Genomic DNA, 25,650 nt, shown 5'->3' on the forward strand with positions numbered 1-25,650 from the left:
GCTGGGGGGCTGCTGGCCCCCTGGTGTGCCCGCTGCACTACACCCCAGCGGAGTCAAGGGAGGGAGGACGTGTGGATGTATGGGACGTGAAAGTGTGTGTGGTAATGATTGGGCCTGGATCTGGGACTTGCTGTCGCCTGGCATTCCTGTGCTTCTCCCGATGGGGGGGGGCGGCGTTGCCTCTCCCCGCTGCTCGCGACTTCACCCACCTGTGGGCACGTCTTGACTCCCAGGGCACTTGGCCAGGGGCGCTGGGGCAGGCGCTGACCCACTGTGTGGCTGTCTGGGGCGCTTGGCCCTCCTGGGTATTGGGTGGGGCCTCTGCCGGGGGGTTTGGGGGCGCTCGGGCTCCTGGGGCCCGGGTCCAGCGCACGGCCCGTGTCCTGTTCAGGCTGGGGCCTGGCGGGGTCGGTGGGCTGTTGCCCCTGGCTCTCGGAGGGCCTCTGCCCTATGCTTATGGGGGCTCTGTCCGGGGGCTTCCTCTGCAGTCTTCTGGGTGGATGCGTGGTTGTCCCTGTGGTGGGCTTCCTGGGTTCTGTGCTCCGTGGGGGCTGCTGGTGGCCTGGGTCTTGTGGCCCTCTCTACCTGTTTCTGATTGCTGGGGGGGGGGGGCTGTGGTTTGTGGCTCTGTACACTTATACACTCATAACTAAGCACGGTTATCATGTAGGTCCTGTGCCATGGGTGTTGCATGTTCTCACACACACACACACATTTATTAGCCCAGTAGCATGCTCGCTAAGCAGTTGATGTATTATCATGTCGTCTCAGGTCATCTATATCCACAGCTGTGTTATATGCGATTACCGCTTCTTGTGCTTGTTTTTGTTTGTTTGTGTGTTTGTTTTTTCTCTGCTTGTCTGCTTTCAGGTGCTCCTGGTGGCGCTAAGGCTGGATTCCCCTCAGAGGCCATGGATTGTTGTCTGTTTTGTTTTTTACAGGTGTAGCAGCTGGTTGTCTGGTTTTTGTTTCTATTTTTGTTCTGTTTCCTCTTCTTTCCTCTTCTTCTTTCCTTGTGCCCCGGTCGGGTTCAGTTCTATTACATGTCATATATTGTCAACAGAAATAAATAAATGGGCATCAAGGGGAGCTTTACATTTATAAAACTTCCCTTGGCAAAGCAAATCTGTTTGGCATCAAAGGTATTCAGACTACAATTCTGCTGCCATAATGCTGAACAGGACAAGGGGGAGAAAAAAATTTAAAATAAAATAAAATAAAATAAAAAAATAAATAAATAATTAAATAAATAAATAAATAAATAAATAAATAAATAAATAAATAAATAAATAAATAAATAAATAAATAAATAAATAAATAAAAATAAATAAATAAATAAGTAGAGGGAAATTAAGTGAGAGAAAGTTTGTAATAGATGAAGAAAAAATTATTGTGAGCAGGCAGTGCAGTTTCAGAAAGATGTTGCTGAGGGACTGGATAGAATAGATAAATCAGGGCTTCCAGGAAAGTTGAAGCTGTGGTGTCTTCAGTTTGGATTGTTTCCTCGGTGGCCACGGTGATGTGGCCACTGTCTGTGTATGATATTCCATTATCTGTTGCAAAAAATGGAAAGATTAGTTAGCTTTTATATTAGGAAGTGGCAATGTGTTCCAAGATGCTTAAGTACTGTGGCACTGTATGGGAAAGGCATACTCCAGCTCCCAGTATCTCGTCTAGTAGAGGAGTTTAAATGTACTAAAGTTAGGACAGAGCTCCTGTTAGCTGGGAGAAAAGATGTGGTGGTTAGTAAGGTGGTTCCAAACCCAACCAAGGGGAGGAAATGGAATCCAAGAATGGCAGCTCAGGAGGCAGAAGCAACTCTTAGACATACAGAGATTGTGGGTAATGTTCAAATAGGCCGGGGAGGCTTGGGGAGGCAGGCAAACCGATGTGGAGTAGAGCAGGTCCCAAGGAGAAGAGAAAGCTAGTTTTGGAGCAGGTTCATAGACAGGAGGAAATGTTAAGGGGTACAAAGGCAGTGGCTCAGGCTAAGCAGGGACAGTGGTTGAATTGAAAGGTGTAGAGAAGAAAAACCTTAGTTGGAAAGAGCTGTGGAGTATGGAGGAAAGGAGTATTAGATTTTTGATAGGGGCAACATATGATTCAATTCAATTCAATTCAATTTTATTTATATAGCGCCAAATTACAACAACTGTCATCTTAAGCCACTTAAATAATATAGTCCAATTCAAGCCAATTGGAATTCAATTCATTGTAATCATAATCCAATTCATTCATATAGAGCCAATTCAAAAAATAATATCCTAACTAAGGAAACCAACAGATTGCACCGAAACTTGTCTTCAGTCCAATCTCCGGTCCTGAGCATGCCTGTGGCGACTGTGGAAAGGAACGACTCCCTTTTAACAGGATGAAACCTCTGGCAGAACCAGACTCAGGAAGGGTGGCCATCCGCCTCGACCAGCTGGGGTTTGAGAAGACAGAAAAGAGGGAAAAGAGGGGGGAAAAACACCATAACGCCATTCAAAGGATATCTGTTCATAATATCATTTGAGAAATTAAATGGGGAAAAAGAGAGCAAAGTGAAGAAAGGTGTGACAGATGAGGTCCCCCAGCAGTCTAAGCCTATAGCAGCTTAACTATGGGATGTTTCAGGATTACCTGAGCCATCCCTAACTATAAGCTTTATCAAAAAGGAAAGTTTTAAGCCTAATTTTAAAAGTGGAAAGGGTGTCTGCTTCCTGGACATTTACTGGTAGCTTATTCCACAAGAGAGGGGCCTGATAACTGAGGGCTCTACCTCCCATTCTACTTTTAGAAACTCTGGGAACAACAAGTAAACCTGCAGTTTGGGAGCAAAGTGCTCTGTTAGGAAAATATCTTACAATGAGATCTTTAAGATATGATGGAGCTTGGTCATTAAGAGCTTTATATGTGAGGAGAAGAATCTTAAATTCTATTATGAATTTAACAGGGAGCCAATTAAGAGAAGCTAAAACTGGAGAAACATGATCTCTCCTGTTAGTTCTCATCAGAACTCTGGCTGCAGCATTTTGGATCAGCTGGAGGCTTTTCAGAGAAAATGTGGGACTATAATAATTAATTACAGTAGTCCAATCTTGAAGTAACAAATGCATGAACTAGTTTCTCTGCATCATCCTGAGACAGGATGTTCCTGATTTTAGCAATTATACGAAGGTGAAAGAAGGCAGTCCTAGAAACCAGTTTTATATGTGCGTCAAATGATAAATTCTGGTAAAAAATAACTCCAAGGTTCCTCACTGTAGAACTAGAAGCCAAGGAAATACCATCTAGAGTAACTTTATAACTAGACAATTTCTCCCTGAAGCGCTCGGGTCCAAAGAGAACAACTTCAGTTTTGTCTGAATTTAAAAGCAGACAGTTCTGAGTCATCCAGGTCTTTATGTCTTTAAGACAGGCTTGTAGTCTGACCAACCTATTGGTTTCATTTGGTTTCATAAATAAGTACAGCTGAGTATCATCAGCATAACAATGGAAATTTATGCCATGCTGTCTAATAATGTTACCTAATGGAAGCATGTACAAAGTCAAAAGAATTGGTCCAAGCACAGAACCCTGAGGAACACCATGACTTACTCCAATGTGTGAGGAAGATTCTTCATTTACAAGAACAAACTGGAATCTATCAGATAAATATGACTTAAACCAGCCTAATGCAGTTCCTTTAATCCCAATAACATGTTCAAGTCTCAGAATGCTGTGATCGATCGTATCAAATGCAGCACTGAGATCCAACAGGACAAGCACAGAGACAAGTCCGCTATCAGAGGCTAAGAGGAGATCATTGGTAACTTACACCAGCGCTGTTTCTGTGCTATGATGCACTCTGAATCCTGACTGAAACTCTTCAAACAGATTATTTCTATGTAAATGATCACAAAGTTGAACTGCAACTATTTTTTCAAGAACTTTAGACAAAAAAGGGAGATTGGATATAGGTCGATAATTAGCCAACTCTTCTGAATCAAGAGTAGGTTTTTTAAGTAAAGGTTTAATTACAGCAACCTTAAAAGTCTGAGGTACATATCTTGTCAACAAAGACAAATTGATCAAATCCAATATGGAAGTATTGATTAAGGGGAAAACCTCCTTGAACAGTCTGGTTGGGATTGGGTCTAAAATACAAGTTGATGGTTTAGAAGAGACTATTGCTGTTGTTAGCTCAGACAGATCAACTGGGCAGAAGCCATCAAAATACAAATCAGGTTTCAAAGATACTTCTAAAGCTACTCTACTTGATGATACATCAGTGATAATAGTGGGAAGGATTCCATTAATCTTCTCTCTAATAGAAACAATTTTATCGATAGAGAATCTCATGAAATCATCACTGCTGAGAGTTAAAGGAATACATGGCTCAACAGAGCTCAGACTCTTTGTCAGCCTGGCAACAGTGCTGAAAAGAAACCTGGGATTATTCTTATTCTCTTCTATCAATGATGAATAATAAGCAGTTCTAGCTTTATGGAGGGCTTTATTATACGTTATTAAACTATCTTTCCAGACTAATTGAGACTCTTCTAAATTAGAGGAATGATGTACTGCCAACTCCCCAGAACCTAAAACTCTGGGTAAATGGAGACCCCCTATGTTTGTTATGTTCAGGTACTGCAACTCTAAGGCAGACTTTGTCAGGTTGTAAGGTCAGTCTGTCACAAGGCCGGTATATGTGGTGACATAACCAAGTATTAAGAAGGTTAGCTACAGGTAAGATAAACGAAGGAATATAAATTTAGGATGGTCTAAGGTGAAGAGAGTGACAATTCAGTTTGTCCAAGAGGGGGAGAAAGTTAATAAGATAATAAGGAGGCAAGGCAGCTTACAGGATGCTTGTGAGATTGATTCACTCCGTACGAAAAATGATGTCCAGCTCGACAGCGTGAAAAAGACGTGTGATGAAGTAAACAACAATTATCGACAATTAAATACGTCAGTGACCAATTATGATATAAATTTTTTTCGACAACGTCGATTATATGTCGACTAATCGTTGCACCCTTAGTGGAGTTGGGGGCAGAAGCAGAGCAGCGAGGATGGAAAGTTTGGATATGTCCGGTGGAAGTAGAGGTTAGGATTTGTTGCAAAGTCTGTTGTCTCATTGTTGAGGGAGTTGGGTATAAGTGGACAGAGTGTGAAGAAAATAGTGAAGGAAATGTCAGATGAGTCAGTACAGTCCAGTCAGTGGATTTGGATAAGAAGAAGCAATAGTAGCTGGGGGCTGAGTAGGGGGAGCACTTAGGGTAAACAGACTCTTGGAAGAAGCAAGGAAGAAATCTTGCTTCTTATTGTCAGCGCCACATGATGGGAATTTCTCATTGAAGTGATTGATTTTAGCTGACCTAATTGCCTGAGTGCTTTTATTTCTAGCTTGCCTGAAGGCAAGCCAGTCAACAGGAGACTGAGAGGACCTGGCTCTCTGCCATAAAGTGTTTTTATGATGGATTAAATCAGTCAGGTCAGGGTAGAACCAGGGGCTATTGTGATTCTTGGTCCGGAATCTTTTCAGTGGGGCATGGTTATCAATAATAGTGCCGAATGAATCTTTAAAATAAGACCAGGCATCATTCATAGAGGGGATGAGGTTAACCTGAATAAATTGAATGGCAATTGCTGTAACCACTTATCTGGAAACATCTGTTGCAGTTTCTCTGGAATTTCTGTTCCACGTCATGGCAATATTACATTAAACTGGAAAAGTGTAGTAGTTTATATGTAATAACAATTAATCAGTCTGTTTGCATTAAATTTAATTGCATTATTTGCATTAAATAGCTATATGGTGGCTTTTTTTTTCACCTATCACAACATTCACACACCAATGGACCCATCGGTATGTAATACAGGGTTCAGTCTCTTGCCAAGGACATTTTGTCATGTGGTCTGGGAAGCCAGGATTCACCACCGAAATTAAGATTGGCATATGACTGCTATTCATCCTGAGCTACAGCCATCCTAACATTAAACCAAATATCCAATGTTCAAATGATAACCTGAAAACGTGTGGTTGTTTCTATGTAAAAACCATGATTCAGGGCTGCAAAGTGGTGAAATGCCAGTTGTTGTTTCATTACATGGTAATATTACATTAAACCAAATATAAAAAGGTATAATGATTACCTTGAAACACTTCCAGTGGTTTTCGTGTAATAACAATTCATCTGAATTGCAAAAAAAGATTATGTTTTCTATTTATCTTTCCAGTGCTACAGACCAACATCACAGTGTTATGTAAGTCAGCTTTTATGGGTCCTTTAGAATTTCTCCAACCATCGTTTTTTTAACCCCATAATGTTTTCCATTGAGGTCAACAAGAAGGTTAAAAAGATTCTACATAAGTGAGGACCATTTACCGTTTACAATTCAAAGAAAATTTTAAAAAAGCAAACACTATGTTTACTCTTTAAAAAATACATTTATTTTTAAAGCATAGAATACAGAGGCGTCTTTAATAATTGTTCATTGTTAGCATTGATTAGGTGAAAAATTATCCTTACAGGATGACTTGGTGATTTAGTCATTCACTTATTCATTTATTAACTGAAAAACTGAAATCCACGGTTGGTTGCAAAACAGGATAGACATAACAAAACCGGAGAATATAGAAAAGGATCTGACAAGGAACAAATCTGGTGTATGTTTCCTGTGGGGAGATAATGACTAAAGCAAAGCAAGTGTGCGATGCAAGATGTAAACCAATTACAAACTACAACACAGAACATCAAAATCCAAAAGACATGAAACAATAGAAACTGTCATGGTTTCTGGTTTCTGTTCCATGTCTTGTCTCGTCATTTCCTGTTTTATTTTGAAAAATCACTGACCTTCTCCTCTCGTTTCAGGTATCTTGCCCTTCCTCCCGTGTCAAGCGTCTCATTGTCTTCCCTGATTCCCAAGTGTTTCCACCTGTTCTCCTTGGTCATGTGTTCAAATAGTCTGCGTTTCCCTTGTCTTGCGCCAGTATGTTGTCTCCATTTGAGCATCATTACCAGTCTTTGTCTCAAGCCTTGATCCATAGCTTTCACGAGCCTGCAGTGAGCGATCCTCCTGCAGTGCTATCTTGATTTGTAATTTATTCTTATTCACAGACTTAGTTTAATTATCGTATACGGTAAGTTTCATAGCCTTGTTTTTTCGTCCGTTTTCAAGGAGAGATTTTCGTTATATTTTTCGCTCATAGTCGCCTCCGTTAAAGGAGAGCTTTAAGTTAAACGTTAAAGTTTCATAGTGCCTCGGTTTTGTTAATAGTGCGTCTTTTGTTAAATCCGCCTCGTTAGGAAAGCGTGTCTTTGTTTAGTTTAGTGTTCATAGCTTTTCTGTCTTCCTCCCAGTTTGGAAAGATTTATGTTTGATAACTTTCATAGCTGCGCTTGTCCTCCATAGTTACTGAGGAGAGCTCTTAGGGTTTTCACAGCCCTTTTCTTTGCTCTGCTTGGAGATCGCCCTGCCTTCCTGTGCTGTGTTCTGTATTTAATAGTAAAACCCTCTTGGAATCCAAAACCTAACACCTATTTAGTGAAGGAGCCCTTTCAAGACATACTCGACCTGTTCTAGTTGCTAGAGTCATACTGGCTTTTGAACTGAGTGCCGATAACATACTGGCACTGACATTCAGTTTCAATTACTCTGATAACAGAACGGTTTTCCATTATAAATGAGCTTGGGCCCAGAGAAGATGGTGACATATCTGGATCAGACAATGATTTCTGGAAGTATTTCTGCACAGGAACGTGGCAGGATGTTATCAGGGTAATCAGAAGAACTTGAAGAGAACTGCTGTGAGCGCATCTGGTTTCACATTATGGGTGCTGGGACGGTAGTTGATGGAAAAAACTGAAACGCCCAAAAAACTTGCTTTCCTGGAATTCAGCCTTTTAGCATTTCTGAGATATATCAAGTTTTTGTGGTCGGTCCAAACCAGGAAAGACTGTTTAAGACCCTCTAGCCAATGTCTTCACTCTTCTAAGGCTAGTTTTTTCTGCCAAAAGTTCCCTGTTACCAACATCATAATTGCGATCAGCAGTAGAAAAACAAAAAACACACGGATACACCTTCCTTTCTGATTCAGCTCTTTGGGATAAAACTGCCCCCATCCCTGAATCAGAAGCATCCACTTTCACAACAAACTGTCGATCGGGATCCGCTTGAACCACAATGGGGGCTGAGGTGAAACGGTTCTTCAGGGTCACAAATGCCGCTTCAGCCTCAGAAGACCACGGGAAAGGCAGTTTAGTAGAAGTCAAACAAGTTAGAGGTGCCACTACTTGACTATAATTACGAATAAAGTGATGATAAAAATTAGTGAACCCCAAAGACTGTTGAAGTTTCGTGTGAGGATGGGACAGACCACTCTGCAACAGCTTGGATCTTGTGGGGGTCCGTCCTCACCTGCTCACCCACAAAAACATAGCCCAACAACAAGACTGATGATTTATGGAATTCACATTTCTCAGCTTTTACATAGAGACGATTCTCCAATAATCTTTGTAACACAGCCCGCACGTGACGTTTGTGTTCTTCCAGCGAATGTGTAAAAATGAGGCTATCATCTAAATAGAGAAGCACAAATATGTGTAGAAAATCCACATCATTTACTAGTGCTTGAAAAACTGGCGTTGGTTAAGCCAAAAGGCATCACAAGGTATTCAAAGTGGCCCAATGGAGTGTTCAAGGCAGTCTTCCACTCGTCTCCATCACGTATGTGCACCAGATGGTAAGCATTTCCAAGGTCCAGCTTGGTGAATATCGTGGAGCCCTACATAGGCTCAAAAGCTGAGGAGATGAACGGTAAGGGATACTTTAACCCACGGTAATCTATACCGGGACAAAATTATATGCCTTTCTCGTCTACAAAAAAAATCCTGCTCCTACGGGTGACGAAGAGGGGCGGATGATACCAGCGGCTAAGGAGTCCTGTATATAGGTTACCATAGACCAGGAGTCTCCAAACGTTTTGCAAACAGGGCCAGATTTGATAAAGTGAAGATGCCCGGGGGCCAATAGTTTGTTCGGACATTTATTAACGACAACAGTTTCTTGCAAATACACACTGTTATAAAAACAATTTTCATTGTCACATTTATCTTTATTTTTCAAATGACAAAATAACCAAATATAAGCCGCTCAGGCAGATGTGAACTCTAAAAACACTAATTCTGTCTTTCATTCATATCTAGAGAGTATAACATTGAACAAACTGTATGAAATACCTTAAATTTACATGAGTTTAAAGATATCTTTGCCTCATGAACATTTAAAACAGGAGTTATGAGTAATGCAAAGTTGTACTAATGGGAGGGGTGGAGGTCCCCTGCTTAGTGGACACCGGGTCAATGGTGTCAACCATGACTGAAAGTTTCTTTTTACAGCATTTTGGCTCTTGGGGGGCCAGAAAAACTACAGTCCTGTAATTGATTACGGTTAAGTGCTGCTAATGGATTAGCAATACCTTATGTGGACGTACTGAACAAAAACATCAAACTATTAAATGTGGTTTGCTGAATATTAGATCTCTCCCTTCGAAGTCCCTGTTAGTGAATGATTTGATTTGTGATCATCATATTGATATATTTTGTCTTACAGAAACCTGGCTGCAGCAGGAGGATCATGTTAGCATTAATGAATCAACTCCCTCTGACTATTTAAATGTTCACGTTCCTCGAACCACAGGTAGAGGAGGAGGAGTGGCAGCTATCTTCAGATCAGGGTTACTAATCAGTCCTAGACCCAAGATTAGTTTTAGCTCTTTTGAATCTCTGATTCTCAGTTTTTCCCACCCAAAGTGGAAATCACAAAAACCTCTTGTGTTTGTTGTTGTGTATCGTCCACCTGGCCCTTATTCTGAGTTTCTCTCTGAATTCTCAGAGTTTTTATCCCAGTTAGTGCTGAGTACAGATAAAGTCATTGTAGTGGGTGACTTCAATATTCATGTAGATGTTGAAAATGACAGCCTAAATATTAACTTTAATTCTATATTAGACTCTATTGGATTTTCTCAAAGTGTTCACAGACCTACTCACTGCCTTAATCATACCCTTGACCTTGTGCTGACTTATGGCATTGAGAGTGAACAGTTAACAGTGTTCCCTCATAACCCTGTCTTGTCTGACCATTTCTTAATAACTTTTGAATTTACATTACTTGACTACACGGTTTCTGAGAAGAATTCTACATATAGAAGGTGTCTATCAGAGAATGCTGTAACCAGATTTAAAGTGTTGATTTCATCATCCTTTTCTTTCACTGCCATGTGCTGATATGAAAGAGGACGGCTACCTAAATTTTACTCCAGTAGAACTTGACTCTCTTGTTGACAGCACTATAGCTTCAATGCGTACAACACTGGACAATGTTGCCCCTCTGAAAAGGAAGGTAATCAGTCAGAAGAGGTTGGCTCCTTGGTATAATTCACAGCTGCGTGCGTTAAAACAGACTGCAAGAAAGATGGAGAGACAGTGGCGTTCCTCTAATTTAGAAGAGTCTCAATTAGTCTGGAAAGATAGTTTAATAACGTATAAGAAAGCACTTCGTAAAGCTAGAACTGCTTATTATTCATTATTGATAGAAGACAATAAGAATAATCCCAGGTTTCTTTTCAGCACTGTTGCCAGGCTGACAAAGAGTCCGAGCTCTGTTGAGCCATGTATTCCTTTAACTCTCAGCAGTGATGATTTCATGAGATTCTTCATCAATAAAATTGTTTCTATCAGAGAGAAGATTAATGGAATCCTTCCCATTATTATGACTGATGTATCATCAAGTAGAGCAGCTTTAGAAGTATCTTTCGAACCTGAATTGTATTTAGACAGCTTCTGCCCAGTTGATCTGTCTGAGCTAGCAACAGCAATAGTCTCTTCTAAACCATCAACTTGTATGTTAGACCCAATCCCAACCAGACTGTTCAAGGAGGTTTTCCCCTTAATTGACACTTCCATATTTGATTTGATCAATCGGTCTTTGTTGATAAGATATGTACCTCAGACTTTTAAGGTTGCTGTAATTAAACCTTTACTTAAAAAACCTACTCTTGATTCAGAAGTGTTGGCTAATTATCGACCTATATCCAATCTCCCTTTTTTGTCTAAAGTTGTTGAAAAAATAGTTGAAGTTCAACTTTGTGATCATTTACATAGAAATAATCTGTTTGAAGAGTTTCAGTCAGGATTCAGAGTGCATCATAGCACAGAAACAGCGCTGGTGAAAGTTACCAATGATCTCCTGTTAGCTTCTGATAGCGGACTTGTTTCTGTGCTTGTCCTGTTGGATCTCAGTGCTGCATTTGATACGATCGATCACAGCATTCTGTTACAGAGACTTGAACATGTTATTGGGATTAAAGGAACTGCATTAGGCTGGTTTAAGTCATATTTATCTGATAGATTCCAGTTTGTTCTTGTAAATGAAGAATCTTCCTCACACGTTGAAGTAAGTCATGGAGTTCCTCAGGGTTCTGTGCTTGGACCGATTCTTTTTACTTTATACATGCTTCCATTAGGTAACATTATCAGACAGCATGGCATAAATTTCCATTGTTATGCTGATGATACTCAGCTGTGCTTATCTATGAAACCAGATGAAACCAATAGGTTGGTCAGACTACAAGCCTGTCTTAAAAACATAAAGACCTGGATGACTCAGAACTGTCTGCTTTTAAATTCAGACAAAACTGAAGTTGTTCTCTTTGGACCTGAGCGCTTCAGGGAGAAATTGTCTAGTTATATAGTTACTCTAGATGGTATTTCCTTGGCTTCTAGTTCTACAGTGAGGAACCTTGGAGTTATTTTTGACCAGAATTAATCATTTGACGCACATATAAAACTGGTTTCTAGGACTGCCTTCTTTCACCTTCGTAATATTGCTAAAATCAGGAACATCCTGTCTCAGGGTGATGCAGAGAAACTAGTTCATGCATTTGTTACTTCAAGATTGGACTACTGTAATTCCTTATTATTGGGCTACCCCACATATTCTCTGAAAAGCCTCCAGCTGATCCAAAATGCTGCAGCCAGAGTTCTGATGAGAACTAACAGGAGAGATCATGTTTCTCCAGTTTTAGCTTCTCTTCATTGGCTCCCTGTTAAATTCAGAATAGAATTTAAGATTCTTCTTCTCACATATAAAGTTCTTAATGACCGAGCTCCATCATATCTTAAAGATTTAATTGTAAGGTATTTTCCTAACAGAGCACTTCGCTCCCAAACTGCAGGTTTACTTTTTGTTCCCAGAGTTTCTAAAAGTAGAATGGGAGGTAGAGCCTTCAGTTATCAGGCCCCTCTCTTGTGGAATAAGCTGCCAGTAAATGTCCGGGAAGCAGACACCCTTTCCACTTTTAAGATTAGGCTTAAAACTTTCCTTTTCGATAAAGCTTATAGTTAGGGATGGCTCAGGTAATCCTGAAACATCCCATAGTTAAGCTGCTATAGGCTTAGACTGCTGGGGGACCTCATCTGTCACACCTTTCCTCACTTTGCTCTCTTTTTCCCCCTGTTTAATTTCACAATTGATTTTATGTACATGTGACATTATTGTGGTTATTAACGTATGTTTCCCTGTTCCAACAGATATCCTTTGAATGGCGTTATGGTGTTTTTCCCCCCTCTTTTCCCTCTTTTCTGTCTTCTCAAACCCCAGCTGGTCGAGGCGGATGGCCACCCTTCCTGAGTCTGGTTCTGCCAGAGGTTTCTTCCTGTTAAAACGGAGTCGTTCCTTTCCACAGTCGCCACAGGCACGCTCAGGATGGGAGATTGGACTGAAGACAAGTTTCGGTGCAATCTGTTGGTTTCCTTAGCTAGGATATTAATTTTTTGAATTGGCTCTATATGAATTAATTGGATTATGATTACAATGAATTGAATTCCATTTGGCTTGAATTGGACTATATTACTTAAGTGCCTTGAGATGACAATTGTTGTAATCTGGCGCTATATAAATAAAATTCAATTGAATTTAATTGAACCAAGTACCTGTTACAGAGAAAGACAAGGCAAAGACGGCATTCTGCACCCCTTTCGGGTTGTTTGAGTGGAATCGGATGCCTTTTGGTTTATGCAATGCCCCTAGTACTTTCCAAAGATTGATGGAAAGGATATTTGGGGACCAGCATGGTCAATCTTGGCTGTTGTATTTGGATGATGTTGTGGTCTTTTCTGCTACTGTGACAGAGCACATTCGACGCCTGGATGCCGTGCTGGGTCGACTACAGCAAGAAGGACTTAAAGTCAAGTTGGAGAAGTGCTCGTTCTTCAGGCCTCAGGTGAGCTACCTGGGTCACATAATTTCTAGAGACGGTGTAGCCACCAATCCTGGCAAAGTCAAGGCAGTTGCAAAATGGCCAAGGCCTAGCCATGTGTCAGAGCTGCGCTCTTTCCTAGGATTTGCCAACTACTACAGACACTTTGTCGAGGGGTTTGCCAAGCTGGCAGCCCCTTTGCATCGCCTGGTTGCTCAGCTCACTGTTACCTAGGCCCGGAAAACATCAGAAATGAGCCTGTGTGCTGCATGGACAGAGGAGTGTGAACAGGGCTTTGAGGGCCTAAAGTATAGATTGGTGTCTGCTCCAGTCCTGGCCTACACCAACTTCTACTTACCCTTCATCCTAGAGGTTGATGCCAGCTACAGCGGATTGGGTGCTGTTCTCTCCCAAGAACAAGAGGGTAAGATCAGACCCATCGCATATGCCAGCCGCGGCCTTAAGCCAACAGAACGCAACATGACAAATTACAGCTCCATGAAATTAGAGTTCCTTGCCCTTAAATGGGCTATGGCAGAAAAATTTAGGGACTGCCTATTAGGACAGAAGTGTGTGGTGTATACAGACAACAATCCCCTCAGTCACCTGGCCACGGCAAAGCTGGGAGCTACAGAGCATCGTTGGGCCGCACAGCTGGCTTCTTTTGACTTCTCCATCAAATACAGGCCTGGTCGGAGTAACAAGAATGCAGATGCACTTTCCAGGCAGCATCCTCCAAGCAGCCACACCTCAGAGTATGTAGCTCTGGGCACGTCGGTCCCAGAGTTGCTGCAGCAGGTCGTCACAGAGAATCAGGTGACCCAGGCCACTGTGACAGCTCTCCCATGCCCCTCTAACCCTGACTTGCATCTCTTACAGAAAGCGGATCCACTCATCAAGGAATTTCTGACTTTTTGGAACAGAAAGAGGGCCCCTGATGCAGCTGAGCGACGCCAGGCTTCCAAAGGACTTCTTTTGTTGGCCCGACAGTGGGACAGGTTGGTGGAACAAAGAAAGGTGCTCTATCGTCAAGTCATCCTCCCAAGGGGAGACGAAGTGCTCCAGTTGGTACTCCCTGCATCACTTAAGACACCAGTACTTCAGCAATTACATGATGAACATGGACATCAAGGTGCTGAGCGCACTACAGAGCTGGTCCATCAGCGGTGCTATTGGCCTGGGATGCACGATGATATCAAGCAGTGGTGCCAGGAATGTGAGCGCTGCCAGATATCAAAAGACACTCAACCTCATGCCTGTGCTTACATGGGTCACTTGCTTGCTTCTCGCCCAAATCAGGTCCTGGCTATTGACTTCACCATACTGGAGCCCTCAAGGAATGGTGCAGAAAACATCCTGGTCATGACTGATGTTTTCTCAAAATATACCCAAGCCATCCCAACTCATGACCAGCGGGCATCGACAGTGGCCAGAGTACTGGTTAATGAGTGGTTCTATAGGTTTGGCGTGCCTGGTCGCCTCCACTCAGACCAGGGCAGGAACTTCGAGAGTAACCTGATCCAGCAGCTCTGCCATATGTACAGCATTGAGAAAAGTCATACCACCCCCTACCATCCGGCTGGAAATGGACAATGTGAAAGGTTCAACCGCACCTTGCACAACCTCCTCCGCACCCTGCCCATCACAAAGAAGAGGGACTGGTCTAGCTACCTACCCCAACTGACTTTTGCATACAACACCAGCACACATCAGTCAACCGGTGAGTCTCCATTCTTCCTGATGTTTGGCCAAGACCCACAGTTACCTGTTGACTCTTTTGGGCAGAGTACAGGAACCTGTAGCTGGCCACCCCCACGATTGGATTGTGGAACATCAGACACAGCTATGTCATGCCTTTGAGAGTGCAAACAGGTACCTGGAAGCAGCAGCTGCCCGGCGAAAGGAGCACTATGATAAGCATGTCCGAGATATCCCCCTGCAAGAAGGTCAACTAGTCCTCCTCAGAGACAGTGGAGCAAGGGGACGTCACAAAATCCAAGACATCTGGAGCTCAACAGTGTACAAAGTACTGAAAGCCCCTGGGACTGGAGGATCCGTGTACACTATAGCTCCTGTGCAGGATCTCCATCAGGTAAAGCATGTTCATCGTTCACTGTTGAAAGGCAAAGTGGATTGTGCTGCTCATTATTCCCTCAGTGAGCCCACTGAAAGAATGGCACCCATTCCAGCAGAGGAGTCGTCTTTGGATGGTGACTGGGCAATAGTGATTTCTGAACCTACAGCTGCCCAAGGAGATCACTTACCCACCCCCCTTTTATCAAGTCGAGCTGATGCCACTACAACATCGCAGCCCGTTGAGGATTGAGTGACTCCAACAGCTAATGCTGCAACATCAGGTACCAACGTTGATTCCCTGAGGAGAACAAACCGTCCAAATGCAGGCACGCATCCAAACCCTCACCACCTTCCGCGGGCTGCTGGGGGTGGCGCTATTGGGGCTGCCTACTCTCTGAGGCCTGCATTTAGTAGCTCTCTGGTGTTTAGGCCGTGGCAATAAATGCAAATAGTTGGGACGACGATAAAAAAAACCTGGGGGTAGATTGTAGTGGGCCTAAGGGTTGTATAATGCAACCCAGGTGGCCACCTCTTTGGCACCTCCCTTAGCTCCTCCCCATGTTGTGTGGGGTGACTATATAAAGGTTCAAAATGGCTCCATTCAGCCTCTTGCTGAGCTGGTGCGGTTACCTGATTGAGGTGGTGAGTAGGGTCCCCATCCTGTCTGTGTGTGTAATTAAAATCTGGCTTCTCACTAACATGTGGTGTTTTGTCTTTTAGGTTTACTTGCTGCTATGCTGTTTTGTTAGTTTGTTTTCTACAGTTTGGTTAGTTTAAGTGTTTTTGTGCCATTTACATTTGTAATATTGTTTTATGGATTAAGTTGCTGGTTTTGTTAACCCTCTTTGTTTGTTCTTTTGAGTTTCAGTGTGGCCTGATTGTCATCAGGTGGGAGGCTAGGCACCATGGTGAGGGCCTCACTTCCCATTTTGCATGCAAGTAGACAGTAGGGCACTTCTAGTGTGGTTGTAGTGGTTTCTTTTTGTAGTGTTGCATCCCAGGTTAAGAAGGAGGGACACACTCACCCAGTAGTATCCAGCCCACTGATTTTAGTTTTCTGTTGTTTGGGTTTTAGCATTGTTATAGTCTGCCTTTTAGCTTCCTTTTTGTTAATAAAAATCATTTTACAAAGGTATCTTGTGTTTAACCCTTTTCTTTTTCTACAGGAGCAGTCTTGCTTTTGCTTTATTCATCAGCATTTTCAATAAATAGATTTGTTTTATTTACGTTCCTGTCTCAGCCTCCTCAGTCACGACCCTGTGTCCGTATACGTATTTGTATTCCAGTTGTTATATCTTGGGGTGTAAGTACCCAGGTGGCTTTGTTGGCCCATACAATTCCTTATTTTACCCCAACAAGTCTCAGCAGCGAGGATCCGAAACTCAATTAGAAAATCTGGAACCGACTGAGTGCACTGCCGTAGATTTAATAACCATTTGGTGGCGTTGTCATAGCTAAGTGGGTGATCAAAAGCCTTACGGAACTCTTTAATCACCAAAGGGATAGGTCTCAATCGCGTTGATTTTAAAGAAAGCAAGAGCCCATGCTAAGGCTTTACCCTTGAGTAGCCCGAGAACAAATGCTGTTTCACTAATCACAGGAAAACGAGCGAGGGGACTAAGTTATCACGAGGGAACACTGGAGTAAAAACCCTTCGCACACCCAACGTCAACAGCATAGGAGGCAGGAGTGGGAAATGAGATGTTCCGAAACTGGTCTGACAGGAGGTACATGGGACACTGGAACTTGGGGGATTATTGTCAGCAGGGGAGACTGTGGAAAGAGCAGACAAATCTTCAGATCATCAATCTTCACCATTATGTCAAAAATGGATAAGAATAAAAACAATTTCAATAAGAAATAGTGTGGCCGGATAACCATGGTAATGGTATAATGATCTGGCGAAGACTGGTGCTCCTGCTCCTTAAGAATAAGTCTTGATGACTGCAGATGATGAACAGGTGGGACATCAGGCAGCAACTAGACTCCATCCTGGTGTCCAAGGAAACCTGCTCACCCCAGCCTACAACTCAGAAACAACACATCTTCACAGCCGAGTCAGATGATGACAGGTTTCCATGGTCGAGCAGCTGCACCCAAGCCATACATCACCAAGTTCAAAGCAAAGCGTCAGATGTAGTGGTGTAAAGCACACCGCCACTGGACTCTAGAGCAGTGGTGAGTAACATAGAAGCATAATTTGTCACTCCAGAGAACGCGTGACGTTCTGGCAATCTGATGGACGAGTCTGAGGTTTGGGTGGCCAGGAGAACGGTACTTGTCTGACTGCATTGTGCAAGTGTAAAGTTTGGTGGAGGGGGGGTTATTGTGTGGAGTTGTTTTTCAGGAGCTGGGCTTGACCCCTTAGTTCCAGTAAAACGAACTCAGCATACCAAGAGATTTTGGACAATTTCATGCTCCCAACTTTGTGGATGGCCCCTTCCTGTTCCAACATGACTGCGCACCAGTGCACAAAGCAAGGTCCATAAAGACATGGATGAGCCAGATTAGTGTGAAAGAACTTGACCTGCACAGAGTCCTGACCTCAACTTGACCTTTTGGATAAATTAAAGCAGAGACTGCGAGCCAGGTCTTCTCGTCCAACATCGGTGTCTGACCTCACAAATGAGCTTCTGGAATAATGGTCAAAAATTCCCACCAACACACACACTCGAAAGCTTGCCCAGAAGAGTTGAAGCTGTTATAGCTGCAAAGGGTGGGCCGACATCATATTAAACCCTATGGATTAGGAATGGGATATCACTTAAGTTCATATGTGTGTAAAGGCAGATGAGTGAATACTTTTGGCAATATAGTGTATGCCATTCAACAAAAGACTTGCACATATGATCATTATTCTGTGACTTAAGATAGATAGTTACCACTGTCCTGATGAAGAAAAAAAACTCATTAATTCGATCACAGGACAGCAAGTTTATTTTTTTTCCCCAAAGACCAATAATTTGTTTCCGCACACAAAATGTTAACGTCCCACACCCACCGAAAAAAAAAAGGTTGAAAAATGTTAAAAGCCTGCAAACAGATGGTCTGTACTGATGATAATGGTATGTGTGTGTAAGGATCTTTTATTGATGTTATTCACATGCAGTAACACTTAAATTAGTTTATTACAGATACCAATTAAGTATAATACAACTGGATAGTAATACAGAGGGAGTCTGTTATCATAGCAACTGACAGCAGGAAATTAAACCAATCAGACCAACAGTAGACTATTTTTACAAGCACAATGATTATTTTTTATATTTTGTCATGATAAATATACACACTAATACACATTTCATTTAGCTGTACTTGAATACAAGGAGGGCTGCATGGTTGCCTCACAGCAAGAGGGTTCCTGGTTTGAATCTCGATTGGAGCCTTTCTGTGTGGAGTTTGCATGTTCTTCCGTGAATGTGTCGGTTGTAGGTTCTCTGCAGGTACTCCATCTTCCTCCCACTGTCCAAAAACATGCTTGTTAGGTTAATTAGCTTCCCTAAATTGACTCTATGAATGAGTGTGAGCATGCATGGTTGTTTGTCTCGGTTGTCTCTGCATGGTTGACTGGCAACCTGTCAAGGGTGTACCCTGCCCCATGCTCAATGACAGCTAGGATAGGCTCCACCCCACCTGCAAACCTGAATTGAATTAAGTGGGTGTAGAAAATGGATGGATAGATGAATACAAGGAGATCTGGGTAGCTGTGGAATAATTATATGCAGATCAAAGTAATGTTCTACCATTCTGCTGCAAGCTATTACTACCCTAATGAGAAAGACAGTGAGAAGGATTAACATAATGAACTAGGCTCCACGCAAATGCACACTCACAAAAAGTCAAATGGGATGAATAACAATGACCACTATACACACCCTCAGAGCAACAGAGACTTATGTTTTGCTGACAAATTTTAAAATTATCTCGTCTTTGTTGTACTCATGGGATGCAGCTGAATAATAACATATAAGAACACACCATCATCCACAACTAAGAGCTTGAGTATTTAGGAGCATTGTGTTCATTATTACCCCAAAGGCATCGTAGTGAATGCTTATTTAAGTTTGAGTGCCTAAAATGTTAATATACAGCTTATTTCCAGCCTACACAAGGGTGAAAGATTCATGTATGTTGTGACTTTTCTCTTAAATGTACATGCGAATATGAAGATGAAAATGATCTCCCCATGGAAACCAGACAGAGGCTCATGTCATTACTGTGTTGACAGTACAGTATTCCACATTCTGCATGACCAAACACACTCTATCATCTTTGTGGAAAAAAAAAATCCATACCTTTTGCATTCCAAAAATTGTCCATGTCTGTTATATATTTATGGTCTATATGGTATATATTAGGTACATTTTCAAAAAATAAACTAGGCACTTAGAGACTAAAAAGCTCATCTTTTTTCTTTGTTTGTAATTTATTTTCTGAGACTTTTTTTTAGCTTTAGATGGATTAGATAGGGCTGCACAGTAATATAGAGGTTAGCGCCATCACCTCACAGCAAGAGGGTTCTGTGGTGTATTGGGGATGATCCCCTTCAAACAGCCTGTGTGTAGATGACGCAGGAAGAACTGTGTTGACACAGACCTGGTCAAACACAGAAACCTTTATTGTCAGCCAGGTCTGTATCAGAATTAGAGAATGATGCATCAAGTCTGGAGAGATGTGTCAAGACCGGATTCCCTAAAATCTCTGACTTACTGTGGGTGCAGCTCTTCGTTCGTAGAATCTGCCTGTTTTTAGTGACCTTGAAGATGTTGTATGTTCCCATCACCAAGCACAAAGCCCGGATATGGTGTGTGCGTATCTATTGAGCCTCTTCTTGGACAAACTAGCCAGGGAGTATGTTATTCCCAAAATGTCCTGATTTAGACTCCCCTACACAGCTGGTAGTTATCGGACTTCTTTTGACTTCCCAAAACAACTTTGCACAGATGGTAAATATCAGACACCTCAGTTCCTTGTTAGACTGCCAGATGGGGCCTTTCTGTGTGGAGTTTTCATGTTCTCCCAGTGTATGCATGGGTTCTCTCCGGGTACTCCAGCTTCCTCCCACCATCCAAAAACATGCATGTTAAGTTATTTGGTGACTCTAAATTGCACCTAGGAGTGGGTATGAGCGTACATGGTAGTGTGCCTCATTTGAGGACATGGATGGATGGATAAACTTGTTAGATACTTCACTGATCCCACAGGTAACTTTTTTGGATTAGTTTGCTTGCAAATTAAATTGTTAGTAAAAGTCACGTTTGAGGTACTGCATATGAATATTATTTTCGAAATTTCGATTTCTTAGAAAGTGTATAGGACCAAGTGTGTAAATAGACTTTTCAACACTTTCTGGAAAATGTACTAAAAAAAATCACATTGAAGCACACGATTACATACAGTATGAAGAGAGAAAGAAAAAGTGACTCATGTTTCTTTGTATGAACAGCTAACATTTATAGAGCTAATACAAAACCACTGTGATCTTTTATAAAAACTCAATCATAGCAACAAGAACAGCATAAAGAGTAGTAATACAGAATCCTGATCAGTACAAATATGTTAGTCCCCTTCCAGCATTATAGTTGAGCCCGAGGCAAAGTAACTGTGAATGATGATGGAAGACAAATTAATAGTTTATTGCTGTCATAATATTATCTACCCACTACTAGGATGAAGTTCTTTCACAGGCTGAATATTTAGCCCAGCCGAGACTTGCCAAAGTAAATAAACTCTTTGGTCCAATACCCAGTGTCCCCACAGCGTCCTCCTACTTTTGAACATGTAGGTTGTTTTAGCAGTAGAGGTTGTCTCATTAAAGCTAAAGAGTGTTACCAAACTGGTAACTGTGTGTTCCATTCTCCCATGATGGTCTTAACGATCCTTTGGAGACTCAATACAATACTGTATATAAACACAAGCATGTTATGGGATTTTTTTCCCCCAGGAATTTTTAAATATTCTATAATATTAAAGATTAGCATCAACAGTGGATAAAAATAAAAATTCCAAAAACATATCTGTACATCCAAACGATAAACAGAACAGGTCTGTATACTGTAAGTTTGGGTGAGGGCATTTTCCATTTCAGTCTATTTGGAATGACAGACTGAAAATTAAACCTAGAAAGTCAAATGTGGACCAAACTTGAACCTTAAACTTTGTATGCAGCTGACAGAGTTTAAAATGTCTTCTTCTAAAAGCACAGTGCTGCTGAATTACAGCTTTTGAATTAGCAGCACTGGCAGCGTTTGTTAAGGCCCAAAAACAACAGAAAGAGACGCATAAATAAATTAAACTTTGCAGTAATTGAGAAGCTAAATGACAATTCAGCTCCGAACAGGCATAAATGGTGATCTCTATCAAACTGGCTCACCCCTGTCACACTAGTTAGCTTGGTATCAGCTTGCATTAGAAACATTGTATTTTATGTCTATTGCTTAAGAATTGCAAAATAGGAAAGGAGAAAAAACAGCTTCCTGTGAGTTAATAAGTCACTTAGCTTGGCAGCTGAGTGGAAAATGTTTTGTTTCATTAATTTCTGTCTACTAACTGAATAAACAATTTCTCCTCAATAGGACACTTTACACACTGCAGGAGGAGAATAAATTAAAGTAGTAATACAGATCTGTATGATATAGCACTTTTCTGCAGTTTGGAGTATTGGCCTTCTGGTTCCTTCTTAAAACAGTGCAAATTTGCATCAATGCTGATGTAACCAGGGACCAGAACATTTAAGAACTGAAACCAAATAAATCAGATTTTATTTCCTCTGCTTTACTGTTGAGGGTCTCAGTTTTATAATTGTTAAAACTACACTTCTTTTTTACGTTGCTTTCATTATCATGCCTATTTAGTTGCAGTGTAAACAATGTCTTCATATATAAAAGACAAATTAAAGGAATTATCCAGATCTATTCATGGCTAAAAATGGGTTTGGTAATCAGGGTTGTTTCATAAAAGTTCACTTTTATAAAAGAGAACTATGTTCTCACACACACACACACACACAGCTTTATAAATCTGACCAAAACCATGAAAACTGTATGCACATATCTGCTTATGTGCGTACACACAGTTGTAGTGATGACACTATACATAGTTTTATGCATATGGCCCCAGATCTTTACTTGACACATCACAGAAACAAATAAAAAATCTCACTGATTTGAGTATGTTGATCATTCTCTTTCTTAGCTCATGTTTATGTAGACATTAATCTAAATTTGACTTTGTTATGTGTTTATTGTCATTGAAAACCTCTAGTCGTGCTGGGAACTCACTGCATTGTCAAAAGATTAAATGCAATACACTTCCAAAGGAATACAAACTGTATCTAAGACACACATTTACAAAGAAACGCTTTGCACATGTTGCAGACCGTGTTTTGGCATTAAGGAATTACTGTATTCACTTTATAAGCACAGTGGTAATTTTGTGCCTGTAAATTTATTTGTAATGTCAAAAGAAATCAGAAAATATTATTGACTGTGAAGCAAAATTATTATTAACATACTGAATTCAAAGGCGACTTGGAATCTGTAATATAAATTAATCATGCAACACATGCTGCATCAAACCTTCATATTTTGTTCTTTGTTTGTTCTATTTAAATGAACGCACCATAAATGCTACAGGAATATTTTCCCCAACAATGTCCCTGAGGAATACAGTATTACCAAATGTTGAAGCATGTTTTTGCACGTTTTTTTTGTAAACAGATGCCTGTATATGACTGTAAGCAATTAGCTAGAAAGCACAATCAGACAACTGCCTGATGCCTTACCAAGTCCTACATCAAATTTGATAAGAATGTCTTGACATGACTTGTCAATGTCACAACAACTGAATGTCTCAGTTTGCCATATTTTTGCCAAAGAAAAACTTCTTACGCATGAGCAAACACAGGAAACAGGTGACTGATTGCAACAATGTTGCTTTTATGGAAGCCTTTCATTGTTTGCCCTTCAAGGTTACACATCCAAACGGAATCTCCTCATATTTAGAATTTCAGAGGCTATTTGACATGTTTGTCCTCAACAAGCTTATTTTCAACTGGCTTAGTGAATAGATGGCAAAAGAGGGCCATGCACTTTCTTGCAACATAGGCTTTGTTGGCTATTGTAGCCTGTCAACATAATGTGGGAATTCCTATAGGAAGCTCCTATAGTGTCAGGTCAAGTTTCAGTCTAAAGCACATCAAGAATGTTTATGTGCAAACTTTACTTATGAGAGAGAATATGTGAAAGATTAGGCACAGCTGTGGGGTCATTGAACATGATGCAACATCACTTAAGAAATAATTTTTCGCTAAAACACTAGAATGTCTGCAACTTTGTCAAAATGTTATTGTAGGTGTTAGTTGTACCCACAGTGGCCACTGTATCATAAATTACTGTGGATTTACTGACTCACAATAATCTTAGTTTTCTAGCAATACATTGCATGTGCAATAATTTATACGCTGCACTTTGGTACACAGTAAGGTTGTAGAAAACTGCTAACAAACTGTCAACAAGTGGGAAGGATTTTGAAGAAGTTAATAAATCTTCCTTTATACTGTATGACCCCGCACCATAAAAAAGAGTAGCACATTTGCATGTGATTAAACTCAAAAGCAACAAATCTGGGCCTAAATTTGAAATATTGCTTATCAGCTGGTGGTTGTTATATACACTCTTTGGTGCTGTTGGGCCATATTCTGTATCTGTTTCTTTAACCAGTTTAGAGCTTTACGGATATAAGAGCGTTTAGAAAATAATCAAATAACTTCTTGAAAAGTGAAACAAAAATATGGGTCCGATACAGATTTGTCAGCACTCAGTGTGACTGGTCATGTCAGGATACTATAGCTTATTTATGCCTGTTCGCCCTCATTTGTGTTATTCATTCATTAAAACCGTTTGATCACAGCCCTCTGATGAGACCATTTATGTCTGCACATAAGTTTTTCTTCTAGAATGGAGAGTGGGTTTGCAACTCGGCTGTGCTCATTGAGCCACAGATGTTTAAAAAGGCATACACTTGCACTACAGGGGATTACAGAGAGAAGCTAGGAATGACAACAGGAAGAAAATCTGCTGTGCTCATTTAATTTCCTGGAGAATTCTGTCTTGTACAGACTGGTTAACATTCAATAAAAAAAAATTTAAAAAAAGGAAACTGTGTTGTATTGTGGCAGCATTAGTTGCAGAGTTAGAAAATTACAACCTCTGCTTTACAAACACAAAACTCTAGAATTTCACAACATTTTTTACTCTCTCTGGGAAAAGGCAGCATACATTTGTGTGGTGTGTTCCCTGCATTAGTTACTGATTTAAAAAAAACAACAATACAACAATATTTAAATTCAAATGAACAATAATACTCAAGAAAGTTTAGCAATACATTTAATCCTACAATGACTTGCAATATAAAATAAACACTTAAAATCCCAAAGTAGCATTAAAGGCCTCATAATTGACAGCAATGGGTAAAGTACTAATAATGCTTATGTAATTGACAGGTTGAGGCACATTTGATTCCAGTAGCATTGTTCAGATTGGGCAGTTGCAACATTTGTGTATATGAGTTAAGAATGAAAATGATTATACACACTACCCTCTAATGAAGTGCCTCTGTGGGAATTTTCAACAAAACCAATGAGAAAGGATCCAGCTGGGTTTGTTTTATTGTATTTTGTAGATAAATACAACAAAATGATTATTGAAAAAATGACCAGTAATCATTTTGCATCCTGACAAAACTGCAGGATTTAACCGATATAAAAGTAATACTGACTGCTTCATCTGACTTTGGAGCAAATGTTGCTTGCTAGTTAGGATAGTGTTGCCTCCCGCAAAACATCACCCATTTCTGTAGATTAAAAAAAAAAAATTCCCATGAGCATCAATGTTCACATAGTTTATGTGACTGCTCCAGTAACTCTCTTTTTGTGTGTGGGTATGTGTACATGTGTCATGGGATCTGGAGCTGTAGTTCCTCCTCCTCTTCGTCCAAGTCGCTGCTTGGACCATCTGGGTTTTCAGGACTGAAACGAGCTGATCGCATCTTCCCAAACAAACCAGGACTTTGCTGCAGCCGCCGAAGTCTAAGACAAAGACAGAGGTAAAGATTAAGAAGAGACCATGATGTTAAAATAACATAGCCTTGTAAATCTATATGCCAGAACTGTCATATCTCACACACTTGGTGAGGCTATAGTATGCACCCTGCCTTTTGCCCATTTTGTGCGAAACGTTGGGTATTTGTATGTGTAATACATGATTTGTAAACTGTGTAAACCATTTTGTGCATTACTTTGTGCAAAATAAGTGTACACATGCACACACCCCAAATTGCACAAACAT

General features: G+C 40.9%; 1 protein-coding gene across 1 annotated transcript in view; it reads right to left on the reverse strand.

The window, feature by feature from the left end:
• Nucleotides 1–20,733: 20,733 nt before the first annotated feature.
• The window catches only part of ccdc102a (coiled-coil domain containing 102A), a 65,283-nt gene continuing 60,366 nt past the window's right edge, over nt 20,734–25,650 (reverse strand). Inside the window, exon 10 of the mRNA XM_072381051.1 lies at nt 20,734–25,391. Within this exon, the coding sequence (XP_072237152.1) occupies nt 25,259–25,391 (133 nt within the window). The 3' untranslated portion in view covers nt 20,734–25,258. The remainder of the gene's footprint in view (nt 25,392–25,650) is intronic.

Source organism: Leuresthes tenuis, unplaced genomic scaffold (genome assembly GCF_036924035.1).
Source record: "Leuresthes tenuis unplaced genomic scaffold, fLeuTen1.0.hap1 SCAF_2, whole genome shotgun sequence".
NCBI classification, from domain to species: Eukaryota; Metazoa; Chordata; class Actinopteri; order Atheriniformes; family Atherinopsidae; genus Leuresthes; species Leuresthes tenuis.